This window comes from Alternaria dauci, chromosome 4 (assembly GCF_042100115.1).
Source record: "Alternaria dauci strain A2016 chromosome 4, whole genome shotgun sequence".
Classification (NCBI taxonomy): Eukaryota; Fungi; Ascomycota; class Dothideomycetes; order Pleosporales; family Pleosporaceae; genus Alternaria; species Alternaria dauci.
The window spans coordinates 935,017-956,733 of NC_091275.1; the positions used below are offsets into that span (position 1 = coordinate 935,017).

The window sequence follows — 21,717 nt, forward strand, 5'->3', positions numbered from 1 at the left end:
ATTTGTACTAGGGGTACGCTTGTTCAGCCATCTTCACAGCCGCCCAAAATCCCATCTCCGACAACGATCACATCGCCAGAAGTGTTGTGCAAGACACTCCACTCTATATTTGTGGTAACGGCTGCCAACAAAGCAATGGAACATTCCACGCGTATGTTTCCACATGCTCGGTGGCTTTCCCGTGGGCATTGACACCGAAGATTCGAGTTTGCACAGAGGGCCCAATGACATCATGCCGATTTTCCATTATGGACCCGCAGGCTTGTCGCACTATCGAAAGCCTCAACAAACATGCGCTCCACAAGCACCACCTAATGCGAAACGCATGAGGTGTTTCTTTCGCGGACATGCATATCGTTGCTAGGTGCAACGCGTTTGCTGCTATTTTTGGTCGGGCATAACCGTTGCTGGCTCGCATCGAAAGATCCGATCCCGTTGCGAGCGCAAATACACACGGCTGACATGCCAATTGATTGGAAGGCACATCCACGTTACATCAGCTGTCAGCCACGCTACATCACTGTCTGTGGCGTAGGCGGATGTGGCGTGCGGCTCCGGCTCCCTGCATATCGAGATTTGAGGCTGCGCAGCCTTGCAGTCACCAAAAATGGCATCGCTGGCCGATGTTCCTGGAACTACTCATGCCAAGTCGTGTCGACGTCAACATGATGGCTATTCACAGGAGCGGTTGAATGCTCTTGTCGTACTCGAACTATACCACCATGGCCGTTGCGACCAAAACGGATGAATTGCCAAAATGCAGAACAAAGCATCAATTTGCGATAACATCACAACATGCGCAACCACAACATATGAGGGGCGCACCTTGTCGTTTGGCGATCACTGCCACTTACATTGCACGATAGTGCCAGTGGTCAAGGGTCTTGCTGCTAGACCCGGAGATTTGTACCCACGTCGGCCCACGTCTGTCCGGGGAGGCGACATTATTGCATGCGTGCAACCCAAGCCGACTGTGGAATACGAGGTATGACCGAATACATGAGCTTGGATGGACGTTGATCAAGCGTTGGGGCCAAGTGACGTTGAAATGGTTATGAAGATCTTCGCAGAGATATAAGTACGGCTTCATCCTTACTCACTCCTACCGCACACATTCCAACCAAACTCAAACACCCTCATTACCACCCACAGACTCAAAATCCGCCATCATGCAATTCTTCACTCTTGCCGCCCTTTTCGGTGCCGCCGCCATGGCAGCACCCGCTCCTCAGACCCCAGAGTGCCCCAACCCAGCTCACTGCGGTGGCCCTCCTGACCCAAACACCTACGAGAACATCGACATCAGCGACTACACCCTCCGCAAGAACAACGGTACCATCCAGTCCGTGTCATTCAAGCTCTCCGGCGAGAACGCTACCGACCTCGAGTGCTCTGGTGGCCCTTACCCTGTCCTTGGCGGTGCGGTTGACACTTGCGGTGACTCAAAGTACCGCTTCGCCATGACACCAGCTGAGAACGGCACCGATGCGTTCGGTGTCCGCATCTACCATGAGCTTGGTCTTGCGTACGTATCCCAAGTATCTGATTTCTTTGACAGTAAGCTAACACACCCGAACAGTTTCGGCTTCTGGGGCGAGGGCGTAGTCCCAACGTACTGCCACGCTGGTGGCAACGGAATCAACGACTTTGTCTGCCAGCAGGTTAGCGAATACACTCTGGTCATCACCGCCTCTGGTTAAATATCCCCAACTTAAGGATAGCCGAGCATGATTTGTATATACTGTTTTATACCACTTCACAAATAATATAATCGTCGACTTGGACGCGTCGACTGTCGATGGGCTGCTCATCTTGAACACTGTGCGGATTCATCTTCAAGGGATTAGTGAAAATGAACAATGAAGAAGCTACATATCCGCGATTCAATTGCAACCGAACTTTGAGTTATGAGGGTAACTTCGCATTACCTTGTGAATGGGAGACATACTTCATTTAATCCGCTTGATCCCGTAAGTCAAAATATGTGAGATTAGCGCATGAAGAACGATATGTAACAATTGTAGCTTACATTCAAGATTAGAAACGCTTGAAGGGTCCAGCATGCCGAACATGTCACGATACATATGCTTCGCTAGACTGACTTATTCCCCAAAGCCCTGGTCAGTGTACCTACTCTCCTCAATACCACTTTCTACATCAACAATAACGGTAATCTCAGATATACCATATGAACAGTGGCACTTTTATCATTCTACTAGCTGCTACCTTCCCTACCCTCGCCATACTCTCCTCCATCTTTTCTCTAGCAGCATACTTCCTGCCCCCAAGGGCGCATCCAGAAACTAGAGCTCGTGTGGAGAAACTCGAGGAATTTTGCGATGTCATGCCGGCGATCGTTGGACATATCAGGCATCTAGAAAAAATTGTAGTTCACGAGAGGAAAAGGACGAGGAGACTGGAGAGCAACCTCAGAGATATGGCAAGTCAAATGCAAAGGAATAGTGAGACGGCAGACGAAGCCGGCGACGAGGCCGAGATGCACCTGGACAGCCATGAGGAGGGAGGTCGTATAGGGAGTGAGAGATCAACGCGGAGAGACAGCTGGACCGTTATGTCGGAAGAAGAACAGCACACCCGCGACCTAGATCATCGGATAGTTTTTGGTTTAAGACACTGTCGATTCAATCAGCCCGCCACAAAGGGTGTGCCCTTGGTAAATTTACGCGGTGGAGCTGGCTCCGTCCTAGATGACGGCGACGCACTGGAGATGGCATCCACCACGGAAATGCCACCCAGCCCTGAATATGAATCTCCATCTTCCAACGATACGAGAGGTATTCTTACGCAGGCAGTAAATCATGATGGAAATGAAGAGACTCGCGCTAGGATGCTGGTTGACGAGACCAGCATCGCCCTCTTCACTACCCGGGGTGTTCTGACTCACACAACGAACGGCTTTTCTCAACCTCTGCGACAAGATCGTATATATGACCACACCGAAACGCCCTTCTCTATTCTACATCAGCCAACAATCACGATAAACCATCAGCCATCTATCTGGCACAACCCTCCACCTGCAATTTCTCCATCCTCTTTCCCACCTCTTCTTCCACGCCAGAATCCCACAAGAAGAGTTTTTCAAAATGATACCGAAGAGTTGCGACGCACGTACATACTCACGCAGATTTTAGAGAATACGCGGCCACGAATCAGGCCTGGAATTATCACAACCATCGTAGCGCAATACGCCAGATCATTAGCTGATACCGATAGGGAAGGTGCTGCGTCAACAGATGCGAATGTAGAAGAGACTCCAAACACGGGTGTGAATGTTATGCATACTCCCTCTACTGCGACTTCCAACGATTACCATAACGACTATACTCTCCGCTCTACCCCGGCCGCTACAAATCACGTACCTGGACAGCTCGAAAACAGCACCGTGGACGAAGAGATATCAGAGATCGTCAGACCTCTGATTCCTTTGCTGTATGCCATTCGGCCTGGGCTCAGTATAGCCGTCATTGCCGATGTATTGGCAAGATATACTGCAGCTTTGCGTTTGGACTTTTCCGATCGAACGCATTATGTCACGATCAGATCCAACGGGGTTACAAATGGCCATGTATATCGTAACGAAGCGGAGGATCTGAGTGCAGATACTGATCAAGACATGACCCGTAGCCCCCACGAAAACTATGAAGCCAGACTCAGCGAACCAAGAAGAAATGGCGAGGATACAGAAAACTTCATCATCAACGACAACATCAACTCCACCCACGACGGACCTGCAGAGCGTGTCACTGCATATGCAGAAGATGTCCGCCCTCGTCCTCGCCTCTCTATGCCCGAGCTTAATGATGCGATCGAACATTGGGGTAGCGTAGTGAACACACCCGAAGGCCTTGTCTTGCGCCTCCGTGGCGAGGGAGAAGGCTATGAATTCTATCTTCGACGAAGTACAGACAGTCCTCAAAACGGCAAGAACAGGGCGAATGGACACGGGGCCGCTACTCAGGTGATTGATGCGAGCGAGTGTCTTGCGCTGGAGTTGACAACGCCAGACTCTTCTACCTGGTCATCGCGCAGCGCGTCGCTGAATGGGACTACCCTAGTTAACTCAGTCGCGAGTCTCAGCCTCGATGACGATACGGGCATTGCGGCAGTACCTGAGTCGAACGTGGACGGAGCGCCATCAGAGAATATTGAAATCTATCGAAACAACGCACATGAGACATCTGCCGCTAGTCTGCGACGACGTCGCGCTGTTAGCGATATACGGAGGACTATGAGACAGAATGCACTATCGGAGAGAGGTAACGCTTCGAATGACGAGGAGACTAGGAGTGTTGATGTAGCGGAGGCGGAAGATGCGCGGTGGAGTCTACGACATCGGAGAAGGGATAACATAGAGGAGGAGATGATGCAGCATGCCCTTGGTCGGGAGCGCGCGGTGCAAGTAGAGCAGACAAATCGCGTCGGAATGAATGGTGATGAGAGCGAGGAGTCATCTAATGGCTCTGTAGGGGAGGCAAGAGGAAGAAGGCCTGTGAGCAGGTAGGCGTCTGGGAGACGTCCAAAGGGGAATCTGCACGGCGGTATCCTGACCCTCTTGTGGTAGCATGTCTGGAATTTACATTCGTCTAAGCTCGCGACATTGTAGACATATTCTTTTGTTCCGAGGCGCTTTGAATGTAGACAGGGTGAGTAGCGCACATCTAGGAGTGACGATTATCAAATGCTTCTGGGTCCTTTCCCAATAATTCTAGATTTTGTTGTATGTTGTCGAACATTTTACACGTAATACTCTTCTCAGCTCTTCCACCTTATCGTGACGTCTTCAACAATATACCTACTGTATCGTTCATACACTTCTGAAAATCTTCTTCGTATAATCTTTTGCCAGATACTCCTTCTGAAACACGATGAAAACTTTGACTCCTTCTTCCCCGTTGCTGTGAATGGATGCGAAAAGTTTATGACGTATGGACATCTCTATCTTTGGAGGTGTTCAGTTCAGTGATGACACAGCTCGTTGAAGACCTCTCTCAGTTAGAACGGGTGCGTTTGCGAGAGTAATAAGCGATGGTCTGCGTGCCCTGCTGCACTCCGTTCCTAAAGGCCTGCATAATGTCCGAGGCGTGATGACCTCTTGAAGCAAGCGTCGTCGCAAAAGCTTCAGCAATCCTGTTCTTCGCGTCGACGCCGTTGGTAGGGTCTTGATTGATCTTCCAGCCATCGACAAAGCGAGCAACGAAGTCCTGTATGTGTACTAGCTCGACGTTTGCATCGTCCATTCCAAATGTCCTGGCAACGGCAGCCATCCTGCGGGCAGTATTCTTTCTCAACACACATTCGTTACTCCGTAATCTGTCTGAGACATGTTTCGTTGTACGGCCGGGTTGGAATTCTTGGAGGGAGAGGAGATTCGCGCATCTCTGATCACTGTTTGCAAGATCCTGGAGGTCTGATAATGAAAAATGCGAGATTATGGCAGCTGATGGTATCGATCCCCATACTAGGCGTTCTGGAAATTTTCTTTTAGCATATGACAAGGGCACGTAGACGTGGCTTGTTACCGGCGTGTCCTTTGTACCGTGCCCACTGGACTAGATCCTCAGACTTTAGCATTCGTAGCGTCTCGGCAGCATGTAAGACTTTGTTCGGCTCTTGCAGAAGTGGATGATTGAGAGCAACTGTAGCATGATTAGTAATTCATCGCGCATCTTGAAGCTCTAGAGAGTTCTGCATACTAACAGAGATCCTTGGGTTATGCATGTTCGATGCCTTGACCAAGGTTTGCAATAGGCTCGTGCATACTGTTATGTATGGGGAGGTTCCACCCGATATGGAAAAGTGATTGTGAGTGTCCATCATGAAGTGTTGTCTTGTCTCTCCATCCGGGTTCAAAGGAGGAGGCAGAGGCTTATTCCGGGGCCAGCAATGAGCTTTAGAGCTTATGAAACCGTTCTGTTCTGAGTATTTCGTAAAAGAACTTTTGTCGTAGGCTCTGAAACCAATACTGTATATCTGTCGTAGCGACTCGGCTGAGTTGAACTTGGGGATGCTTTGGTCCTCTCTATCCGACCACCTCTCGTCTTCGCAATTGACGCCCGTACCCAGCGTAATTCCTCCAAGAGGAGGAGTCTGTATTGGCAATTCTCGACTAGCTGGCTCTAAGGGTGCACGAGATCTCGCTCTTTCCCTCTCGACCGCACGCCGGACAAGACACTTCCAGTATCTTCTCGTAGTTGGTGATTTGGCATATTGGGCTGAACCAGATTGTCGTTTAACATCGAGCTTTCTCCGCACCAAGTTGATACCGTTTTCAGCAGCCGTCTCTTCGATAATTATACGGATATTTTTGTACTTTCCTTGAGGATCGTGAAAAGGGATGGCCATCACACGACCGAATTCGGGATATGCACGGCAACCGTACAAAACGAGGTGATTTAGGAACTGATTGCGTATAACCGGGTGCCGAAGATCTTGACTGGTTACTGCATTGAAGACTCGAGGAAGCGTTTTGACGTCCTCGTCGTCGTAGAATCGGTACAAGATGGTGAGCAGCTCTCGCTCATCCTCGTCCCAATGGTGAGGTTCGTCACGTTCGAGTTTCCTGAGTGCTACTAATGAGTGAAAGCCGCTGGACTCGCTACATTGTGCCTCAGCATCCAGTGTCTTGCGGACGGCTACCATTTCAAAGTCGAGTGTTCGTCGTACCGGTGGCGTTTGCTTGGTACTAGATACCCCGAAATGACGGCTTGTCGTCGAAGAAGTGAGCAGTCTAGCAGACAAGACTTCGCCTGGAACCAGTGGACAGGGACTCGAGAATGGTTCCGTGCTTCCGGTTGCGTATCGTGACGTGTTTAGAGGAGTTTCCGTCTCAAAATCTTCGCCAAGTTGGCTCTTTATATCCAACCCGAAAAAGCCTTCAATTGAAGGAAGCACCAGGTCTTGCTCGTCGCTGTCGTAGTAATCATCGTGGCTGCTAGTCGCGGTTGCTGTAGGCTATCAGCACTTGCTCTGTAATGCTATAGGCAAGGATAGTTGACCACCTACCTTCAAAATCAACTTCCTCCACATTATATGATAGCTCCAATGCATGCGGTTCTTGCAATGTTGTAGCTGTTGCAGCTTCTGTTGTCGGCTCCCATAGCATCACGCCGGCATCCGCAACCCTCCAGACGTGTCTCGTCATTGCGGTGTTGTGTGACTATAATGTTTCAAGAAAGAACGGGGGAATCGAGAAGACGATGTAATGAACCAGAATGCGACGTATAAAGCTTGAGGTCTGCTAGGATCAGCAGTGAGAAAGTAACAGGCTGCTTGAAAAGTTTTCGCGCACCAGGTCGCCAGCTCAAGGCGCGTCGGATTATTACCATCACGCTGACGCGCCAAGGAGGTCTGTGGAAGCGCGTCTGACGTGTCATGAGCGCGTTACGTGTGGTGAGAGAACAGAGGCGACTTCTTTAGGACAGTGATTCAGAGTGTTCACCTGCGTTGAGGCAGTGGCTGCGCAGTAAAGGTAGCTGACCTCATTTCCAGTGATTGTAGCAACCAGGTAATGTAATGGAAGGCATGTGCAACATGGAGCGAGAGTTTATGCTAGCTGTAAAGTTTCATCGCTCTGCCGAAGTTGTTAGTGATGAAGTTTGTCAGCATGCTGTTCCTGAAGCTATCACTTTCCAGTGGCATATACAAAGCTTCCGATCAAAAATGAAGTAGCTCCACTAGTGTAGTCATTTGAAGTCTGCAAGGAGAAGAGTAAAGGGGAACAGATGAAAGAGCGAGGCTTGGTAGCTGTATAAACATGTAAAAGTCAGAGTGATGATGAAAAACAGCCTCCGAGTGTATCCCACCTTGCACTTTGTGATGACATTGTCGAAGAAGAGAAGGGTGAGGGATTGAAAAAGAAAGCTGGTGTCTGAACGGATTGATGATATAAAAAGCAGATACCTTCCCACGCTACGTTACATTCGTTATTCAAGGTTGAGATGTTGGAAAAGTGTAATAGAATGCAAACGCATAACTTTTGGCGTCAGAGACGAAGCGTAGATGTCAACAGTCCGCCTTTGGAGAATACACGGTATGCAAAGAGCCAGGAGCGCCTGCGCAATGCTTCGATGAATATCCATCAAGTAAGAACCGCCGAGAGAATGGATGATTGAAGACGTCGTCGTTGTTGATCCGTCCGAGCGTTCAGAGGATGCGGATGCGTGGGGTCGTCTCGTCTGATCAGGTCCACATGGGAACTGCGACTCTGCGGCACAGTTCGCGTTTGTACCGAACTGTTGAAGTGACCTGGTGACGGGTTGTTGGGTTTGCATAAGCGCCCGAGTAGTGCTGTGGCTGCTGCGAACACGCATATGCGGTTCATGGACCGCATGCGGGGCCTGAAACGTGATCGCACCTGCAGATAAGCTACAACCGGATTGATAGTAAATTGCTTCTTACGCCCAGGTCACCACCAACAACACTATGCGCATAGCTTTCCATATGTGGCGGACTCATGTTCGCTCATTTGTGATCGTGCTGCTCGGTGCAGATCTTCCTCACGACCCACTTCTCCCAGAATTTGCGTTGCTGATTGGTGACCATGACTCCATCGTCCCCTAGGGCTTCCACGCTATCCATGTGGCCGTTGCAGTTGCACCATGTTATCGAAGCCGGGGTGTCTGGCATTGGTGGGAAGTGCAGAGTACCGCCTTGTTCAGGCTCATCCGTTTCTGCATCGGATTCGGTACCAGCTATCGAGCTGCCGTCAGCATCGTTGCCACTGCCACTGTGGTCATCGGATGGATCGTCGTGTTCGCCATCATATTCGTAGTGGCTTTCATCGTCGCTTTCGTCGCTGCTATCGCTTCCTAGAGGATCATCGGGTACTTCGGCTCCCATGACAAACTGCTCATCGAAGTGTTTCTCGTATCCAATTCGCCGGAGACTGACCCAGTCGAGTCGTGTAAGGTCGTCACGTAGACAGGGGAGCACATCCCTCCACATACTGCCCTCTTTCAAGAGTACATCTCGAAGGCGCAAACCGCGCAGTGTGTCTTTGTGTCGTCGTGCGATACCTAGGATTTCATCTGCGTTTAGACGCCAGGCTTGGATTCCAAAAGCTGCAGGAACAAGAGTTAGTCTGTGTTGCAGTGCGGCTCATAACTTCAAAACATACCCTGCAACTTTTCCCATTTGACGTTGTGGAAAAGCTCTTCTAGTCGCAGCGTGAGTGGTCGATATGAAGGGAAACCAATATGCACTGCTTCGATGTTCTTAGCCGCAGTGAACAGTGCCTTGGACAATGAGGACAGATGCCGCATGCGTTCGTCCAGGTCTGTGCTATCATCGAAATGTAACTCCAGGCAAGTAAGGCGTTCGGCAAGAATTCCCAGCGTTGAGGGCGGGTTGTTGGCGGCACCCAGCACACTCTGAGGACTGAGCATGGGTGATGAGAACCTGGAGCATGGTGATTCGGACTCAAGGAGAGCTTGACCGATCGTTTTCGCGCTATGCAGGCATGCTGGTGGCCATGTCGGCACTAGACTGTTCAGTTCGTGGTGACCCCGCATATACGAAATCAGCACCGCATCTTGCTGGTCCTGCAGTCGCAGGATCTGAACATGCTGGAGTGAAGTGAATCGCTGGATTGCAAAGTGCAGGATACGAGCGTCTTTTCTTGTCCGTAGAATATCCCTTTGCTCGTTTACTTTTTCTTGAAAGTGTTGAACATCAAGGAAGCCGAAACTCTCAGGCCGTGTGCGTAGGAGCTCCTGAATGCGCCCTCGTCCTGTACCCTGGTCAGTTCTGGAGATGGCAGAAGCAGGGTTTGTGATGATACCTTGATCATAGAAGAAGGGGACCATGTAACTGAACTTCTTCACGCGGCCCGCAATGTGTGGCTGGTTTGCAATCTTCTCCAGGCGTTCGAGTCCTTTTCGCGAGAGGCGTGTAGTAACCCGGGAGAAGAGATGAATGATACCCAGGTCAGCAAACTTTCTGCAGGTCAGGCGGAAGTTGGCAATGGTATCGGCGTCGTCCGGCTCCAAGGGCAGAGGTAGCTTGAAGCTTTCCTGCGAGAGATAGGCACGGCGCTCCAGACTGATTGGTTTTTCTGGTTCAGAGGCAACATATTCGAGGATGATGCGAAGAAGCTCATCGGCAAGATCGAGGATACCCATTTTAAGTGGGACCATTCATGACGACCGCGGAGGAAGAGGTCAACCACGAAACTTAAGCCCCCCCAAGCGTTTTAGGAGCGCACCGCACAGCGGATATACTCTGGATGCAGGGCAGCAGAGTTCGGGCCGGGTCGGGATACTTGGTCGGACGGGTAATGGTAGCAGTAGTGTTTGGACAGCGACAGTGGGCGAGGGTCATCAACTGACGACGTGGTGTTATCCGACGGCACCGTTCTGTGGGATAGCAAGCGAAGGACAGCCAGAGGGGCGCGGTAGGGGGAGGAAATGCATGACCTCTTTGCCAGCAGTCAGCTAAGCGTCGCTGGAGTTGCGAAGACGACTGGACACGAAGCCTGGCCTTGCAGCGACAATCCCGGTACGCCCGCTTCAAAATCTCCAATGGCACGCGGTGGATTAGACTGCAACAGGCATAGTGTGCTGCAGTAGTCGAAAGCGACAAATCGACTCTTTTAGCTCGGGAGGAGCCATGTTCCCGTCTTGCTGATGGCGGACACCCGCATCTGAGCAAGATCATGTGATAAGACTCACTGGGGTGGGGCTGCAAATTTCCATGGTCTCGATGCCACGGAGCTGCCAACACAGCATGCATCAGAAGCGCTTGTGACGCCCAATCAGCCGACCCGCCGAGCGTCATCCGACCGCTACCACTGCCGTGTACTTGGGATGGCGTTTGCGCTATGCGAAACGATGGAGCGACTTATGACGACACAGAGCTTGGGAGCCTCATGGTGGGCCAGAACGGTTTGTCAAAAGGAGTGCAATATATTTATGCTGTAGAGGCGCGTCATTCTCTCCTGTTGCGCATGCGTCAAAGACGATTGTTACGGAGACGAGTCTACGTCCCTAGGTCAGCTCGCACACGATGACGCTCTAATGCATTCAGACGGTCGATTCAGGGCGACGTGTTGCTTCACAAGCCCTATGCCTGCCCTGGCAACGTCATGCGGACCTGCGCGGTCGTGTGGCTTTGGCGCACGCAACTGTCGTGAAATGTCGCACAAGAAATGACGCTAGGTAACCTCCTGCTTTGTCGACTTGTCGACTTGCCATGTCGACAACTACTCTACTCACATACTGCCTGCCTGCCTGCCAGCGAACACTCCGAGGCGTGTCTCCTCCACCTCCCTGCTCAGCCCCTGACGAACATGGTTCACGCTTTCGCCCTGGATTGAACACGTTCGCTACGTTTACGACGAATCTCAGTACTACTCAGCTTGCTCTGGAACGTCTCGTCTACATTGCCTTCCTCGCTGGCATCGAGGACGGCGACTTCAAAAATCTCGAGGGGATTCCACCCCTGCTCACTGCGCTTGTTGTTCACAGCCGCACCTCCGCCCCTTGTTTCAAGAGAGAGCACCAGGGCAGAGATTTCTTTGTCCGTGATGGTTGGGCCGAAAGGATCCCAGATCTCAACGTATTTTATAGTGAGCCCAAAGGGATAGCTGACGTGGACGGCATGCCCGTTCGGTCCGGGTTCATTAATTTCTTCAACGTGGATACGCTCGTCACCCGGGGGGCCAAAGTAGACGACAGATGAGAGGAAGTTGTGCGTCGACTCTTGACGCTCTTTCCAGCTCTCGAGGTGCTCTGCAAACTTCTTGTTCACTAGTAGAGCATCTCCGGTGATGCCGACGGTAAGCACGCTGGGAGTTGTGTCAGAAGGAGTTGCTTGTCGTCTTCCCAGCATGAAGGCAAACATGGTAAGCAATAGTTTGTGACCAATATGGAGGTGATCAAAAGTCCCTCCGACGGCAACGGACATGTGGTTGACTGAGTTGTCTGATTTATCGGTAGACGACGATGGTTCTGGGCTTTCTACACTGACAATGCCACCGCGAACTTTAGATATGACGGGTATCTGAGTTTGGGACAAGGAAAGAAAGCTTTTCAGTATGCGCTCTCCTTGCTCGCTTTCGACCGAGTAGAGCGTATCCCATGAGCGGGAACCCCGGGCCAGTGTATGGATATCGATGGCAGGCCCCTGGAGTTCCTGCTCAGGAGTTGAATCGGGCAGCGGCGTTGTCAGTTGGCCGTGCCGAGGATATGCGACTAGTATGACGCGAGCATCGACTCCCTCTGAGTCCTCTGTATCGATGGCTTCCCTACTAGCCGTGATGCAAATGAGCTTGTAGAGGTCGGCGACCAGTTGCTGGGTAGTGGCATAGTGTACGCCCCGAGGCGCGTCTAGACATCCGTAGAGATGGGGACATGGCAATGCAATTTCTAGGATGGTGGGTTCTTTAGATGTGCGGGGAGATGTGGCCAGCTCTTTCAAGACAGTGAACAAAGGTGGGTTGTAGGCGGCCTTGAGCGCAGCATAGGACGGGGGCGAGGGCGGGGGCGGCAGCAACAGCAGTGCACGATGGACAGGCTTGCGGGATGGAGGCATGGTGGTAGGGAGCCGTCAAGGGAGCGATGGTATGATAGACACCGTTGTTCGAATCACGTGGTACCTCGATGCCCAGGCAGGCGTGAAGGGAGGGTTCGGAGGGGTGGTGGGGAACTTTTGCCGAGATAGAGCCGGCGGTGCCCAGCAAGTCGACGCCAACCGCACTTGCAGCTCCTGGACAATTGATTCCGCGCCGCCTGCGACAATTCACAGTCTCTCTCTTTGCGTTGCCTGAGCCCGGGCAGCAGTCATTGCAGGCGCCATGCCGTTTGGAAACCACCACCACAATGCGCAGAACGACGCGGCGCAGGGCATCTTCGCCGCGGCTTCGGCGCTAGGGAGTATGTAGGCTCTCACTTCTGGGGCACCCTCGGTGTGAACGTTTGGACTGATGCGTGTTGCGCGACACTAGGCATAGGAGCGCCGGGAGGCAATCTGCGGGGAGCAACGCAGGGCACGACGCGAGCCGGCACCGACGCCTTTATGCCGCAGAGCAGCGGCCATGCCCAAGCACAGAGCGACGGCTATCTGCCCTCGACGGCGCCGCCAGCAGCCAACTCGAGCTTCGACGCCCCGCGACACAGAGGCCCCGCGACGACGGGCGGACGCACCAACGAGGAGCTGCACATATCGACGGCCGTCGGCCAGCATAGCTCGGGGCCCTCGTCTGTGCCGGCGCAGCAGCAGGCCATGTACAACTCGCCCGACAATTATCGATCGGCGCCCAACATCAACATCGACCACGGAACCCCTCAGAACAGCCAGTATGGCTCTCCCGCCGTCCCCGGCAGTCTCCAGCCCGCAGGCGGTCCAGGGCAGCAGCCGCAACCGCAACCGCAACAACAGCCGCCGCAACAGCAGCAGCAGCGACCCGCAGCCAACGCCGCTTACACGGCGCCTGGCGTGCCTACCCAGACGCAGATAGCGAGCAACGCCCAGCAATACACGCTCCCCACGCGCTCAAACACAATCACCCAAGCACAGCACTCCCCCCACTCCGGGTCGCATTCCTACTCGCGCTCGAGCCCAGCTGGCCTGGGGCCCGACCAGAAATACATTCCCTTCTCCAACACGCCCGAGCAGCCAAAGTACGCCGCCGGCACGCCTGCGCAAAAGTACTATCCTACCACGCCCTCTGGCCCCGCATCGCAGTCGCCCCTGGGCCTCGCTGACATCCGGCCCCGCGCAAACTCGACCATGGACCAGGAGGGCATGGGGCACGGCAACACCATGGTCACCGACGGGAACAAGGTGCCCTCCAACAGCAACTACCTTGCCCCCTGGAGCATATACGCCTACGACTGGTGCAAGTGGAATGTCCCGGGCGGCAACAGCGCCGGCAAGATGGCCGTGGGCAGCTATCTCGAGGACAACCACAACTTTGTGAGTACATGACCGACTTTCTCACGCGCCATGCTGACGCGACGCGCAGATTCGCATCCTCGACACCCAAATAGCGCCCCAGGACACGTCTGTTCCCGGCGCCACACCCTATGGCCTCGAATACAACGCCATCGCCGAAGCCACATGTTCGTTCCCCGTCACGCGCATACTGTGGGAGCCGCCGTCTTCGCAGAAGCAGTCGACCGACCTCCTCGCAACGTCTGGCGATCATCTGCGGTTATGGTCGCTGCCTCAGTCCTCGGGCAACAACATGAGCAACACAATCACGCGCTCGTCCTCTGTAAACACTCGAGAGCCGCAGCTCCCCAAGCTCACACCACTCGCGCTTCTCTCAAACTCAAAGACCCCTGAACACACGGCGCCCCTCACCTCGCTCGACTGGAACACCATGTCGCCGAAGCTCATCATCACCTCGAGCATAGACACGACCTGTACCATCTGGGACATTCCCTCCCTCACCGCCAAGACGCAATTGATCGCCCACGACAAGGAGGTCTTCGATGTACGCTTCTGCGCAGGAAGTGTCGATGTCTTTGTCAGCTGTGGAGCCGACGGTAGTGTCCGCATGTTCGATCTCCGCAGTCTCGAGCACAGCACCATCATCTACGAGCCTTCAGACAAGGGCAACGACAAAGACAAGGGCAAGTCTTGGTGTGCTTACCCTCCATGCCACTCGCTAACAGGTTACAGGCTCGCCCACAGGGCGCATGTCCCCGACCAAAGCTCAACAGACCATGTCGTATGCGCCTCCACTCCTCCGCCTCGCCGCCTCGCCCCACGACTCGCACCTTCTCGCTACCTTCGCCGCCGACTCCAACCTCATCCGCATCCTCGATGTCCGACAACCGGGCCAAGCCCTCCTCGAACTCCGCGGCCATTCGGCGTCTGTCAACAGCATAGAGTGGAACCCGTCACGAAGAGGCATGCTCGCATCTGGCGGCGATGACTCACTCGTCCTCATATGGGATCTGCTTCATGCAAACAATGGCGCCACCATCAGCGGAGAACATGCGTCAACACAGCCTCCAGTTGTACAGCCAGCGACTACACATGCCGCCAACGGAGCTGCAGGCGCGCAGAATGTGCCTGTGGGTCAGAAAGGACCATATGCCAGCTGGAGGTGCGACTACGAAGTCGGTAACATTAGCTGGGCACCCCAGAGCGCCTTGACAGGCCAAGGCGGCGAGTGGGTCGGTGTCGCTGGTGGACGTGGAATTTGGGGCGTCAAGTTATGATGAACGTTCCGTTGTCTCATTGTGGAGCACCGGGGTATACTCTAGGAGACGATGTGAAATGCCCATGTACGATCTGACGCCTTTCTTTCCCAAGACGGGCATAACAACGAGGAAAAGTGCATGGCTTTTTGGTACTACTTTCTGAGCACAATACTTCAAGGGCGTTGCGGCGGATTTGATGCATATCCAAGATACCTGAAAGTGCAAGATTCTGTCTTTTGACATTGCAGTCTTTTGCGCTTTGCTATTCGTGTATGCTCGAGATGACATTTCTTTCCTACTACTTGGCCCTTTTTTGACAATTTCTTTTCATAAGCAGCGTGTGTTTATCGAATGACAACTTCGACGACTACCTCGTTGCTCCACCCAGCTTTTGAATCAGTCTCTTTCCACGCACGCACCGTGTCGATTTCAAGCACGTTCTCACATTCCTTGCTGACCCTGACGCAGTGAGCGGGCACGGGGCGGCCGAAGAGCACAGCAAAGAAGTCGTCCTCAACAGAGCGCTTGGGCAAATCGGACACGTAAAGTGCTGTAAGTTGATTGTTAGCAAAGAACCCCAACAGCGAAGAAAGAGAGAGAGAGAGAGAGAGAGAGAGAGAGAATGAAAAAGGAAAATAAAGAACAGAAAACTCACCAAACGTCCCTAGAACCTTACAACTCGTCCAGATCCTCAGTCTCCCCGAATTCCTGTCCACATACGCATCTGCGCTAATAATCGCGGCCGCTCCCGTCATCTTCCCCACAATCCCCAGGTTCGCCACACTAATCTTACTCGGTCCCTTTGCCTCGCTATTCTCTCCCCTCTTGAGTTCAAAACCCATCAATGGATACGCAGAGAGAATCTCCCAGCCCCGAATCGGCAAGTCAAGGTGCACAAACGCCTTGTTCGTCGCCACGCTGGTCGGTTCCGTGACCTGGCCGTCGGTATGCGAACGAATGACATACGTGCCCTTTTCCGCACCGGGGAACGCGTCGAGAGCAATGAGTTCAGACACTGGTTTGGGCGTGCAGTTGAAGACACCGAGGATGGAGACGCCGCTGTGTGCCATGCCTACGTAAGTCGCTACTTTGAGGAGGACCGTATCGTCGTAGGCGTTGTAGGCTTGAGTGGTCTTGCCTACAATTTGGGGACGTAGAATCACGGTATCGCCTCGGGGTGTCTTTCCTGTCATCTGGTTGATGAGGTCAATGTCGTGTTGGCCGGGCACGTCGGTAATGTAGATTGGTCCGCCGGATACGCAACGCGCGGCGGCGTGGAAGGCGGCATAATCGTGGCTTGTTTGGAACATGTCCCAATCTGGGAGGATGTTGAGGTATTGCGTTATGATGGAATTGTGGGCGTTGCAGAATATGTGCCAGGGGTGGCTGGCGGGTACTTCGGGGAAGAAGTCGTCCGAGTTGCGAAGCAGCATGCGTGGTTTGTTGGAGGGGAGTTGAGAGTGGAATATAAGAGGGGGTGCTTGTGACATGCAGGATATTGCGCGGGCAGAAAAGGAACGCAGTTGGGCGATGGACCAGGCGTCTTGATAAGACTTGATGAGTTTGCGGCGGTCGTCTGCGTCGTGGAGTTCGTCGAGGAAGAATTGCGCGTCTGTTTTCACAGAGTCGATGCCGCACGAGGACAGGAACTCGTAAAAGTCCTTGTAGAAACGGTCCACGTCTTCCTCGGCTACGACGGTGATCTTGCCGCCAGAAACACCGTCTTTCAATTGTACCTTGGTGGTTTTGTAGTCTTTGGCTATTTTCCCTTCGGGCGCTATACCGCCCCAATATCCAAAGATTGCGTGCCAAACAGCAATATGTCGAATGTGACTGTACTTCTCTCGGATGTCGCTGACTGTTGCTTTGAGACCACGGGGAAACCCGTTTTTGGTTGCTTCAAACTCCATCCACGCGTTGTGAAACTGGTCCCCACCTTCAGTGTTGAGTGACTGCCAGTTATCGTCGATAATCAAATTGCTGATGTTGATCTCATTCTTGCGCAGTGACTCCAAGGCATCGAAAACCTTTTCTTCGGTGAGTTTCTGACCCAGACCGTTCCAGGTGCAGTATGTCAAGCCGTCGTACCAGTTCTCTAGCCACTGCGGTTTGAAGTCGTCGACCAAAGCCTTCTCCTCTTCGTTGATTTGCCCCGTGGATGCTTCATATGCCATCAAGAGCTTGCGAGCATAGTACATGGAGGCTGCTACTGCATCGTCGAGCTTCCTGCCTACTGCAGCAACGATGCGCACAGTGCCATCTTTTTCGCTGTCATTCTTGGCGTTCATGACAACTCTGCCGTCACCATCGTGGTTGAGAAGCGTTAGTACCTCGTCCAAGCCGCTCACTGCAAGCAGCACCAGATGAGAGCCGTCATGGCGCTCGAATGCTGCCAACATGGCATCCTTGTCAGGCTGGAATCGGTCCTTGCCCTGTCTCGGAGCGAGCCATGGAGCCCACAATCGGACTTCAGCAAACCAGCGTGAAAGGTTCGTCGGCTTACCAAGTTTTTCGCTTGAGTGACCGGGTGTCTTGCCTGAGGCTGCATTGACGGGATAGGTCAGGTCCCATAGAACCGTATTAGGCGTATCGCTTTGTTCCTTGGAAATGTTAAGAAACGGTGGAAGACCCTCAAGGTAGTATGTCAGGTCTTCTTTCAGCGCATCTGGTGACTGGTAGATGAGGCGACCGTCTGAAGTCGAGAACTGTTCGTTGGCCCATTTCCAGGGTTCGTTCTGCGCATGTCAGTTGAGAGGTTCGTGCGCTCATCTGCCACCATCAATCCAATCGCGAGGAACCAAAAGACTGGAACAAAGCGACGCTCGTTGTAAGTATCATGTCTGGCACTTACCTCTGAAGCTCTGAATGTGATGGTATACGACAAGGAAGACCCGTGCTTTGGTCGTCCAGGCAAGTCGATTGTATAGTACTGACGTTGTACGTCTGTTTGTTTGGGCTTGACGACTGTCTTTGGGCAGTCAGTTTCTCGACGAATCCACACCGCATGATTAATGCTGACCACTGACGCCTCATTACACGACTGCAAAGTAGTGCTTGTCCATTGGTCCAGCGTATCAAAGTTGTGCCACAGAGCAACTTCCCATGTCTTTTCTGCGTCGGCAGAACTCTCAATGACTACCGTGAATCTGACCGATTCTCGATCGGAGGGAACAGTCGTCGTCTGCCCCAACGGAGGATGGCAGCTTAGTGCAGCGTACATATCAGCGGTCAAGGTTTGGATGTCAGGGCGAACTGGATGGTCAGGGCAATGAATCGAAAGCAACACGAGCAGAAACACAATGGACAGGAGAGATGAGAAGAGTGTATTGATGTTGCATTGACCGAACAGCTAGAGGATGAAGAAGCACAGTGATGGATATGCAGGCACTAGGCGACGCGAGGGAGGTGCAGGTGACGTGTGCGGAAGCGACGCGGAGGTCGGGGTAGCTGCGAGGGTGAGCTCCAACGCAGCCAATCGGCGTCGTCGGGGTCCCATCTTGGCATCTGGGACATTTTGACACGGGCCCAAGTTTGCATGCCGCTCAATTGGCAGCCATGTCCGCCTTGAGACGCCTGTCACGGCCCCGGCAGTTGGTTTGTCGGCAATGCATACGACAGCAACACACCCTCGCGCGCGGTGAGCGCCCGGAAGTGAGATGGGCCGCCGAAGAAGCAGACCCAGCAGCGAGACAGGCGCAATGGGAAGACCAGGCGGGCAAGGTGCGGTCGGGCATGCAGCAGAGTATGCTGAGTCTGCTTGAAGAGCGGGGGTTCGTAAAGGATGTCGCTGGGTGGGTGAGCGTGACACCAGGCATCAATCTCAGCTATACTGAATATTAGCAGTGGACGCCAAACGCTTGACTGGCTACTCACCGAGAAGCGCATAGGCGTGTACGTCGGCGTAGACCCGACGGCCCCCTCGTTGCACGTCGGCCACCTTCTTCCCCTCATGGCGCTCTACTGGATGTACCTTCATGGCTATTACACCGTCAGCTTGGTGAGCCATCCATTCCTCGATGCGCGCGGCGGCAGTTAATCTTGGATAGCTAGGGGGAGGCACAGTGCAGATTGGCGACCCGTCTGGCAGGACGACAGCTCGTTCGCGGCAGGGCGAGGACGTGCAGTCTATGAACATCAAGAGCATAGAACACCAACTGGAGAGGCTGTGGACCAACGTTAAGTGCTTGGGAATCAAGCACCAGTACGCGCAAAGCATCAGCCGAAAACAGGACATCCTCGACAACAGGACATGGCTGCGGAAGCTGAGGGCGATCGACCTGATGAGGGACCTTGGGTCTGGCATGCGCCTGGGTGCCATGCTTAGCCGCGACTCGTAAGTTCCCCAAGCCCTTTCCAGGCCTCCTTCTCACGCGCATGCAGAGTCAAGCTACGAATGGAGAGCGGCGAAGGCATGGCCATATCCGAATTCAGCTACCCCCTCTTCCAAGCCTACGACTGGTGGAGCATGTACCGGAACCAGGGCGTCCAACTTCAAATCGGCGGATCTGACCAGTACGGAAACATCATTGCGGGCATGGGCGCCGTCAGCCATATGCGCAAGTTATATCCCATCGAGGACGGTACAGAAGGCGAAGAAGACCCACGGGTAGCAACCTACGGTCTCACTACACCACTGCTTACAACTGCGTCCGGCGAAAAGTTTGGCAAGAGCGCAGGCAACGCAGTCTGGCTCGACGGTCAAATGCTGAACTCGTTCGACTTGTACCAAGTACGCCTTTCGCGCCTTACGATAGCTCGCCTGCTAACAAATTAACAGTACTTCCTCCGCACCGCCGATGCAGACGTTGAGCGCTACCTCAAACTCTTCACCTTCCTCCCTCTTGACTCCATCGCCCTCCTAATGGCGCGACAAGCCCAAGATCCTTCAAAGCGCCTCGCCCAACACATTCTCGCCCGCGAACTCGTCGAGCTGGCACACGGAGCCGCAGCAGCGAAGCAAGCCGAACTCGCACACAAGGACGCCTTTGGTCAGGGAGCCCACACTTTTTCGTTACTCTCGCTGAGAAATGCGATTGCCGGGCACAAAGGCACGGTTGGCGCAGCAGAGCAAGGCATGCCCAAGGTGGACAAGAAGTTGTTGGAGTACAAGAAAGCCTTTGCTGCCTCTTCAACCGCGCAACCGGCATCCGACACTCCATCAGAACAACCAAAAAGCGACAACGAGAACATCGTTACGCTGCCTCTTTCGATGCTTCAACCAGGCTCCTTCCCGCATGTTCTCCACGCCGCCGGTCTCGCAAGCTCAAGATCCGAAGCCAGCCGGTTGATCGCAAAGAATGGCGCGTACGTCGTAGTGCCAAACTCTGGTCCGCCTGAGAATCCTACCGCGCTGAAGTGGACACGAATTCTGCCGGATAAAGATATGGATCCTAACCACTATCTTGTGGACTGGGAGGCACTGGTCCTGAGATCTGGAAAAACAAAGATTCAGATTTGCAGGGTAATCAAAGACGATTTGCTTGAGAAGAAGACAGAGACTGAGCAACAAGAACTATAAGGCTCGTCAGAGGTTCTAATGCTAGTAAAACAAAAGGATGAATTCAATGTCAAATGCTCCACTCTATGTTATCGTGTTATCCAACTCTTCTGCTGCGTTGATGATGTTTCATGTCCAAATGCAACAGCAATACCTCCACCCACATTAACTTCCCATCGTCTCCAACGCCCTTGTATCGCTATTTAGAGCTTCTTGGATCATCACCACCTGACATACTTTACCGTTCTAGACATCGACCAAACCTGCCAAACCCCCGTACCCCATGTCTCGGATGTTGGAACCTAGTCCCTGCACCGATTTTGCATGGTGCAAGCGGACTATCCTGGACCTCTATCTCTGTCTTTACCAGCCCGACGCCGCCATCGTCATTCTTGTTTTCGTCGTACGGCATGGCCCGGCGCTGTTTGATCGGTGATGGACGTGTAGAGTGGTAGCGTGCGGGGCCGCGCTCGATGCACACGTTGGGACTAAGAGGGCTGAGTTGGACGCCGCCGCCGCCGCCGCCATCTTCGAAGATTGGTTGTTTTGTTGGGGAGATGCGGGAGCGGATAGTGTCAGTTTCTGTAGACTGAGTTTGAGTTCGAGCTGTCAAGGGGTTGGATGACGAGAGGGTGGGTAGTCGCCGTGTAGGGAGAGACGTGAAGAGCGAGGGGGTATGTGGGTTAGAGTCGAAATCGAGGAACGGATCTTGGATAGCTGCATGGCAGGCTTGGGTGGGTGACTGTTCGGGACTTTTGTCCAGGCGATCAACGTCTGTCAGCTTTGGGGGTGAAGATAGTGGTGATGAGAAACTGCCGGACTGATCTTCCGTCTCATCTTGCGCAGTAGGTGTCTTCCATTCACTTGTAGCTATGTTGGTCAGCCAGTCGTTGATTCGGTCCCTAGGCGGGCCAGTGAGATTGGAAGTGCGGGTTCGAGAGCCTGCAATGAAGTAACCCGAGTCGTCGGACCACGAGGGTGAGCTCTGCTCGGATATGTGAGGGCTCTCCAGCTGTGGCTTATGTTGTACCATCCGAAACGAGCTTCTCG

General features: G+C 53.3%; 6 protein-coding genes across 6 annotated transcripts; 3 read left to right on the top strand and 3 right to left on the bottom strand.

The window, feature by feature from the left end:
• The first annotated feature begins 1,120 nt into the window (after window positions 1-1,120).
• Window positions 1,121-1,813, top strand: ACET3X_004904 (uncharacterized protein). Its single transcript, XM_069451050.1, has 2 exons — window positions 1,121-1,525; window positions 1,580-1,813. The coding sequence occupies exons 1-2, from the start codon at window positions 1,170-1,172 to the stop codon at window positions 1,698-1,700; spliced, it is 477 nt and encodes a 158-aa protein (XP_069306948.1). The 5' UTR covers window positions 1,121-1,169; the 3' UTR covers window positions 1,701-1,813.
• A 5,496-nt stretch (window positions 1,814-7,309) lies between these two features.
• ACET3X_004905 (uncharacterized protein) lies at window positions 7,310-10,650 on the bottom strand. Its single transcript, XM_069451052.1, has 3 exons — window positions 9,800-10,650; window positions 9,137-9,748; window positions 7,310-9,080 (listed from the first exon to the last, which is right to left on the bottom strand). The coding sequence occupies exons 1-3, from the start codon at window positions 10,152-10,154 to the stop codon at window positions 8,482-8,484; spliced, it is 1,566 nt and encodes a 521-aa protein (XP_069306949.1). The 5' UTR covers window positions 10,155-10,650; the 3' UTR covers window positions 7,310-8,481.
• A 660-nt stretch (window positions 10,651-11,310) lies between these two features.
• On the bottom strand, window positions 11,311-12,549 carry ACET3X_004906 (uncharacterized protein; the record flags this gene model as incomplete). The annotated part of the gene is made up of 1 exon (XM_069451053.1): window positions 11,311-12,549. One exon carries the CDS (start codon window positions 12,547-12,549, stop codon window positions 11,311-11,313), a length of 1,239 nt encoding a protein of 412 aa, XP_069306950.1.
• A 262-nt stretch (window positions 12,550-12,811) lies between these two features.
• Window positions 12,812-15,188, top strand: ACET3X_004907 (uncharacterized protein; the record flags this gene model as incomplete). Its single annotated transcript, XM_069451054.1, has 4 exons — window positions 12,812-12,890; window positions 12,962-13,932; window positions 13,982-14,594; window positions 14,644-15,188. The coding sequence occupies 4 exons, from the start codon at window positions 12,812-12,814 to the stop codon at window positions 15,186-15,188; spliced, it is 2,208 nt and encodes a 735-aa protein (XP_069306951.1).
• A 326-nt stretch (window positions 15,189-15,514) lies between these two features.
• ACET3X_004908 (uncharacterized protein) lies at window positions 15,515-18,390 on the bottom strand (the record flags this gene model as incomplete). The annotated part of the gene is made up of 4 exons (XM_069451055.1): window positions 15,515-15,720; window positions 15,826-17,905; window positions 18,022-18,138; window positions 18,190-18,390. 4 exons carry the CDS (start codon window positions 18,388-18,390, stop codon window positions 15,515-15,517), a joined length of 2,604 nt encoding a protein of 867 aa, XP_069306952.1.
• Window positions 18,391-18,725: 335 nt separating this feature from the next.
• Window positions 18,726-20,688, top strand: ACET3X_004909 (uncharacterized protein; the record flags this gene model as incomplete). Its single annotated transcript, XM_069451056.1, has 5 exons — window positions 18,726-18,961; window positions 19,014-19,167; window positions 19,217-19,503; window positions 19,551-19,899; window positions 19,948-20,688. 5 exons carry the CDS (start codon window positions 18,726-18,728, stop codon window positions 20,686-20,688), a joined length of 1,767 nt encoding a protein of 588 aa, XP_069306953.1.
• Window positions 20,689-21,717: the final 1,029 nt, after the last annotated feature.

Excerpts from the sequence above, each read along its gene's own strand:
- ACET3X_004904 (XM_069451050.1), top strand. The coding sequence starts at position 1,170 with ATGCAATTCTTCACTCTTGCCGCCCTTTTCGGTGCCGCCGCCATGGCA. Across the intron at positions 1,526-1,579 it reads TACCATGAGCTTGGTCTTGC|TTTCGGCTTCTGGGGCGAGG; the intron begins GTACGTATCCCA and ends ACACCCGAACAG.
- ACET3X_004905 (XM_069451052.1), bottom strand. The coding sequence starts at position 10,154 with ATGGTCCCACTTAAAATGGGTATCCTCGATCTTGCCGATGAGCTTCTT. Across the intron at positions 9,749-9,799 it reads CCCCTTCTTCTATGATCAAG|GACGAGGGCGCATTCAGGAG; the intron begins GTATCATCACAA and ends ACCAGGGTACAG. Across the intron at positions 9,081-9,136 it reads CAAATGGGAAAAGTTGCAGG|CTTTTGGAATCCAAGCCTGG; the intron begins GTATGTTTTGAA and ends TTGTTCCTGCAG.